This window comes from Aegilops tauschii, chromosome 7, assembly GCF_002575655.3.
Source record: "Aegilops tauschii subsp. strangulata cultivar AL8/78 chromosome 7, Aet v6.0, whole genome shotgun sequence".
NCBI lineage: Eukaryota > Viridiplantae > Streptophyta > Magnoliopsida > Poales > Poaceae > Aegilops > Aegilops tauschii.
Window position 1 is genome coordinate 13,724,077 of NC_053041.3, and position 7,390 is coordinate 13,731,466.

Consider the following 7,390-nt stretch of genomic DNA (forward strand, 5'->3'; position numbering starts at 1 on the left):
CGAGCCCTTCCGCCCCCACCATCTCCGTCCTGTTCGAGGTGAGGCCCTCGCCCGGCCGCCCCGCCCAGCCGCCCGGTCCTCCCCTCCACCCCCCTCCGCCTCTTCTTCCTCGGGGAAGCAGAGCCGAAGCGGAAGCAGAGCCGAACTCGCCGCTATAGACGTGCTTGCCGCTGTAGATGTGCTCGTCGGGGCCTCTCCTCCGACGTCACCGGTGAGCCACCACACCCTGCCCTCTCCCTCTCTGTTCCTTCCTCCTTGACCTCTCTCTCTCTGCTCGATCCCCTCTCTTCTCTGTCTCCACCTTCTGTTCTTGCCTGTGAGGTGTTTGATTAAATGTCAATTCAAACGATTGATGCAGCCGCGTCCACCGGAGCACCACGACTGCGTCTGCGACCACCACCACCACAGCAACGGCAGGGGCCACCACCACCACCACGGCAACGGCAGGGGCAAGGGGAAGGCCACGACGTGCTGGACGAGGAAGTCACCTTGACTCTCCCGCACAACCAAGGTCTGCTCTGCTCTGCTCTAGCTTCCTTCGTTGCTGCACAAGGAAAACAGAGACAGACTTGTAGTATTTGCTCCTGTTATTATTACCTATAAGTAACATGGCTACTGGTGGATACACATTGCTGCTTGCCTAGTGATGCCCCTGTTCAGGGTGTGGTGGACTAAACTTGTTTTTGTTCAGGAAATGTGTCTGTTGTAGGGCATCTTACTGATTATATGCTGGGGCTGCTAGTTATGGAAATGTGTCTGGTTCCAAGGCATTAGGCCATAAACTTCCATTACACCAGTGATATGCTACTTCTCTGCTCTTGCTGGTGTGCGCCCTTAGATTACCAAATCCCAATAGCATGATTGTTTATAGCATATAACAAAAGTGAGCTGCCATTTTTCACTAGAGCCACATCATGAAATTCTGTTATTTCTAGTGCTCTTGTAACCATCTACTCTCATACCAGGATTTTCTTGGCTGTCATTGCACTCACTTTGGTGTTTAACACGGATGTCTAAGTTTGTTGATTTATTTAGCAGTAAACTATTAACCATAATCAAATGCTCAGCCCAAGCCCGACTGGAGTACATGATTTCTTGTAGCAAATTTTCCATATAACTTATTTCAATTGGTCAAATAATATTATTTCCAGTTTCAGAAACTAGTATTGAAAGTGGTTCCTAACTCAATTTCATTTTAATACGAGTGTTTCCTTGATTGGTAGGCATAAGTAACACTCCACTACATTTCTGAGCAATACAAATGGTTGAAGTCGAATGCTTTACACTGTTATGCCATTGTTTAGAAATTTGAATGTAAAATCTTTCTCATCCATATGGTATTAACAGCTGGTATAATATTGCGATTCTTGATAGGAATTATTTTATACCCAACAGATCAGGAAAGCAAATTCGTTCACAAAGACAGAAAAGAGTAGTCATTTTGCTGAACTATTGCAGTTCAGTTAACCACTAGTGCAGCATGACTATTCAGTTCATACTTAGAACACTAACTTACTGTACCTACAAGCTTAGTGAGTTTTGAACCTAATTAGGTTCAAATGATAGTGCAGCAGGACTTCCCGGATTGGGTATTCAGGGCCGCTAGTGGTTTAGTGTGAATATGCACAGTAACTACCATTTTTATTCAGTTTGCTTTCTGCTATTTCCAAAGCCAGCATACTAAGTCATTTTTATTCAGTTTGCTTTCTGCTATGCCAAAGCCAGCATACTAAGTCATTTTTATTCAGTTTGCTTTCTGCTATGCCAAAGCCGGCATACTAAGTCAAATGGCTAGAAGATATATTGCTGGGTTTTGTCTCCGACCATCGTGTCGTGTTGTGGGGTTGCAGTGGGGCGGGGTGGGATAATGATTTTGCAGGTACCCCGAGAGGCCCTTGAGTTTGCCGGAATGTCGATTAACTTCCATTCCGGCAAATTCGGGTACTCCATATGTCCTATTTTCAGCAAAGGTCATGCTGAAATTTTCCGTGAATTTTAGCATGACTTTGCTAAAAATAGGACATATGGGGTACTTGCGACTAATGCATTGGCCGGGGTATCTCAGTAGTTAATTAAGTAGGATCCTCTTTGTTTATTTGCCTGCGTAATCTCACGATTGGAGCTGGGGGCGGCCACGTGTGAGCCATCCACGAGCCGTTGACCTCGCTCCTGTCCTGCCTGCCCACCTCCCCTGCCTGGCCCTGACCGCCATTAAAGTAACCAATCAAGCTCCTCATCCACTGTGATCAGAAAGAAACTATGAAAATGACACAACAGAAGACAATACCCCCCGATCTAGTCTAAACACACTGGTTGGCTAGTAGTTAGTGTAGGTGTATATATACACATGAATCCACCTACATCCTGGAAATCCATTTAATCAGAGGAAGACGACGAAGAAGAAGAGGAGGAGGAGGAGGAGGAGGTGAGGTTGGTTAGCCAAGAGTCAAACCCTAAATGATAAAACCTTGGCTTTTAGGGTGCCTCGGTGTCGATAAAAACCTAAATGATCAATTTTCAGCCCTTGGATTAGTTTAGTATTTTTTCACACTCAGACACCGTTGCTTGCCATGTGTGTGAGAGAGATAGTGAGAGGAGACAAGAAGAAGGGGGTTAGGAAGGGACGTGGACCTTAGCAACAACACACTAACAGCGAATTCCTCGAGAATTAGGTTATTTGGTCAACTTAGAGATCTTGTTCCTTGACAATAACCAACTTTTTGACCAAACTTTTTTCCTATTTAGAGCGAAACATGGCCCACAATGATGAGGCCGGCGGTTCAGGCGGCAAGGCATTCTGGGAGCTGTCCCAGGAGATGGAGGAAGAACCTCACCGCTATGAGCACGCCGCGGAAGACACCGATCCTGACTACACAACCCCTAGTGGCGTCGGGGATGACACCACTGATGGTGCCGCCGAGGATGCCACCACTGATGATGACAGCGCACGCATAGATTGCAGCCAACCGAAGAGGCAACGGAAGGACCGGCGCCCGAACGTGCTCGGCACCGTCAAGGAGGAATTTACTGAAGTGAACTGCGACGAGGATCCAACGGCGCCCAAAGAATTAGTCAAGGGGTACTCGGTTCAGCTCGGGTGCATTCTCCGGAGCACCGTCTCGATCAACACCGAGAACCTAAGGCATAAGGACCGAGGGAATTTGCGCAACCTCCTCTTCACGAAGCTGCACGAACGATACAAGTTCCCCGCTGAGTTTGCAAACACACGCCTCTCACGGAATAAAGTCAACAGTGCCGCCCTCACGAAGATGAGCACGACCCTGTCAACTTGGAGAAGCGCGGTGAAGAGAATGATTAACAAAGGTGATAGTTATGAGAAGATCAAGGCGAAAAATCCTTCGATCAACGAAGATGACTACAAGGAGTTCAAGATCATGTGCGAGAGCGGCACATCCGAGGAATCAAGTCAGTGGGGGAAAGAGATGCGGGACTTGAACTTAGGTGTCCACAAACTCGGTCCCGGCGGTTACAGAGTGGCGGAACCTATATGGGACAAGGAGGACGCGGAGCGTGCCGAGCAAGGCCTACCGCCCCGCTTCGAGAAATACCGTGAGAAGCACACCAGGAACTATGTCAGGGCCCGGTACAAGGAGGACCCGGTAACAAAGGAGCTTACCACGGATCCGAAGGCCAAGGCGCTTGAGAAAGTTCTGGTAAGGAATACACCCCCGCGTAATTAGCTACATATATGGTTGCATTCTAGTTAATGAAGCCAAATTTCTAAATGGTTCACATTCCTTCCGCAGGAGACTGAAAGCAGTAGCGCGGGGTCGTCTCAGAGCTCCCCAGCTTGGGATGGCACTCTAAATAGGGCGTTGAACATAATGAAAAACAAGGATAAGCTCAGTAAGCCGTCGTCAGCTGGTCGTGTGGCCGGCAAAGGCTTGTCCACAAAATGGTCGTCATACTATAACGCTGGTGGGCGAAAGGAGAAAAAGACCAGCTCGGAAAGCCAGTCGCGCGAGGTTCAAGAACTCAAGGCACAAGTGGCTTGGATTCCGGAGATTGTCCAAGAGCAAGTGCAACAACAACTGGGAACGACACTCACCGCCATTGTGCCTAGCTTGATTGAGGGGCTGCAGGCGTGGATTGCGGGCGGCCAACAGGGGCCGCCCCCGGTTCCCAGCTTCACGGGCAGCAACTCGCACAACGCGCAGGCGGCGCCATTGGTGTCTCTGGCGGAGGCGGTATTGGTGTCTCCGGCGCCGGCACGGGCATTGGAGCTTAATGCACCCGGGTGTACGCCGGCCGGCACCTCGGCAGCAAGCGGCCCCTCCGTTAGTTGCACGCCCGCCGTTGGCGGTGCCTCGACATTAGCCGAGCTCGACACCATCACGGTAACTAAGCCTCTCGGCCGATGACTTCATCTCCTTGCCTTTGACTGGGCATCCCTGACGCCCTGCATGTTTTCGCAGCGCGCCGCCGACGTTCCATGACTCTCCTGCACTTCGTGGTTGGTGAGTTGATCGATGTCGCCAAGGGCAGAATCGTTCAACCGGGCAACCCCGTGTTCCACGATAATCCGATGCCACCCACTATGTATAGGGTTGAACTGGTTCGGGTGCTCCCAGGCTGCGACGAGTTGTTACCTCCGATTCGACCCGCTGGGGCCGACGAAGATGATGTGATGACCCTCGGCGCCTGCGTAAGCTGGCCCCTGCTTTGGCCGAAGAGCCAGATTCATTTGGGGGCAGGGGACACCACCCCACAGACAACACCGCCAGTCGTGCCGGCGCCAAGCCATGGCAAGACCGCCGCAACGCTACCGGACATGACGGACATCCCTATGGCACAAGATCCGGACGACGACGACAACGAGGACGGTACATTTACCAACGTCAATAAGTACTTTGCCTAACATGGGTACGGTGATGAATTCTTCGGGCCTCCTTCTGAAGAACCCAACCCTGAAAAAGACGACCGCGATCGAGCTGGTACCGCGGAGAAACCCAATTGCAACAGGCGTCGTCTGGCGTTCAGTTTTCAGGAGATGCCTCCAGCTGCCGCCTTCACCGAGCCTCAGATAGCCGAGGTGCGGAATATTATCAGCCCCAACACACTCAAGAAGGCGGTCTCTGAGCAGAACTCGATCCCATTATAGGAGATGAGGAAGAAGGGATGGAAACTAAAGAATAACAAGGGCGATGCGAGCCAGCCGGCACCGCGTACAATCCGTGCTCAGGATGGGCCACCTTCACCTAAGGATATCTCCAGGAGGGTGCATGTGGCGGGTACGCCGATGCTACCGACTAATCTGCTCAATGCTGCAACCGGTGCTATGCGGAGTCTGCATGACAGTGTCCTTTCTTTGGAGAAGCGGCGTCTCTCCGAGAATGATGCGGCATACCCGATTTTCGTGGCCAAGGTGCCAGAGGGCAAGGGCTTTGTGGATAGCGCCATCGGGGGTATGATCGTCCTACGGTTTGATGACATCTTCGCTATGTTTAACCTTCATCCGCTGCACTACACCTTCGTTCGGCTATTTTCGCTGAGTATGGAGATGCGGATCATTAGAGACAACACCCCGGACATCGTGATAGTCGACCCCTTCTACATGCGTGCCAAGATCTTGGGCAGCGCTGGGGACCGGCAAGTCGCGAGTTCATACCTCGAAGGCGTCATTCTGGCAAACCCAGATAAGGATAACTTCCTCGTGCCTTACTTCCCCGAGTAAGTCATCCCCTCACCGCCCCGTAACATATGATTTCTTAGATTTCGATCGTTCTTTTTTTTCTAACATTCCGTGTTTTGTGCAGTGACACACAGTGCACACTCAACCTCTTAAGCCCGAAATATTCCATGGCCACGTATTTCGACCCGGACCGTCAGTCGAAGAAAGACTACACAAATATCAAGAAAGTTCTTGATGATGTTCTCCCCGGCTACGCCAGATCTGGAGGCACCTTCAGCAGGCCAGTTCGTAGGTACGGCAAGCACATCTTCAGCCACAATACGATGTTCTCCTGCGTCAAGCAGCCGCCTGGCGGTCAGAAGGATGCCTACTACGCCCTCCATCACATGCGGGCGATCGTACGGGACCATAATCACCTTCTGCTACCAAGTAATCTCAAAGATTGGGCCGCACGCTTGTCGGCAATCCAGGACGCGGACATCAGACAAGAATTCTTTCGCATCCAGTCGGAGTTTGTGGAAATCATCCATCAAGATGTCCTTCGTACCTCGGGGCAGTTCTATCTCAGACATCAACCGTCCAACAGTGAGATAGAAACAACGCTACAAATGCAGGCTGACAACGCCCGTGATTTCATGACCATCACGAAAGACGGCGGCTTCATCCATGCTCCGGTCCCTGAGTCGAGTCGAAAGTAGTGAAGCTATGTAGTTCTGAAATGTCGATTGGCTCATGTTGTAATATTAAACTTTAATGAACTTGTATGTCTCTTTGGTTTGGACAGTCGTTCAACTTATATGTAATCGATGCTATTTATTAGTAGGACCATGAATCGTGCTATTAATGTGTTGCTTTTCTCTTCCGATCCTTTGTTTGCGTACTTATATATTGCTTATGTATTTTCTGTGAATTGCTACTAACTTGTTGTTTGGCTAGTGCATAGAGATGCCATCGTATGTCGTGTACAAGGGTAAGGTTCCCGGAGTCTACGACGACTAGGAGGAGTGTCGGAGACAGGTTCACCGTTTCAGCGGTAACAGTTACAAAGGGTACACCACTAGGGCGGAGGCGGAAGCTAGATACGCGCGCTATCTAGAGGGAGAGAGGAGGGAGCGGAGGAGAAACTGGATGAAGACCAGTTTCATCGCGATGATGCTAATCGTGATGACCGCAGCTCTCTTCTATGTGATGGTAGTTTAGATGATCGATATCGACTTGTAATGTGAAGACAAACTCGCTACTCGCGGTTTCGAGACTTGTAATGTTCTAACTTTGTTCGGTCTTTTGAATTCGGAGACTAATATGATGAATTGTATTCGGAGACTAATCTTCTATTGTATTCGATAACTGTGCTATTTATATGTTGTGCTGTCTATATACTGTGCAGTAATATGTTTTGTAACCTGTGCAAATATCAGAAATGAAAAAAATCCCTAATATTCATACTAGTGGCGCACCACCCAGAACTTTAGTGGCGCACTGCAAAATGCACACTAGTGGCACATCAGCAACAAGTGCGCCATTAGTAAGCCAGAGACATGGTTAAATATGGCCCCCTGGGAGGCATTCTAATGGCGCACCGTATGGTCTACTAATGGCGCACTGCATGATGCGCCATTAGTTTCTGGTATACTAATGGCGCACCTCTGGTGCGCCATTAGTAATAAAATCTAATGGCGTGGTGGTAGTGGCGCACCTGTAGTGCGCCATTAGTAGGCAAAACAGGTGCGCCACTAG

The 7,390-nt window shown here is 49.9% G+C and overlaps 1 protein-coding gene across 1 annotated transcript in view; it reads left to right on the forward strand.

Annotated features, from left to right (window-relative positions):
- Positions 1–493, forward strand: part of LOC141026648 (uncharacterized) — a 136,114-nt gene extending 135,621 nt beyond the window's left edge. Inside the window, exon 4 of the mRNA XM_073503488.1 lies at positions 359–493. Coding sequence (XP_073359589.1) covers positions 359–493 — 135 coding nt within the window. The remainder of the gene's footprint in view (positions 1–358) is intronic.
- Positions 494–7,390: the final 6,897 nt, after the last annotated feature.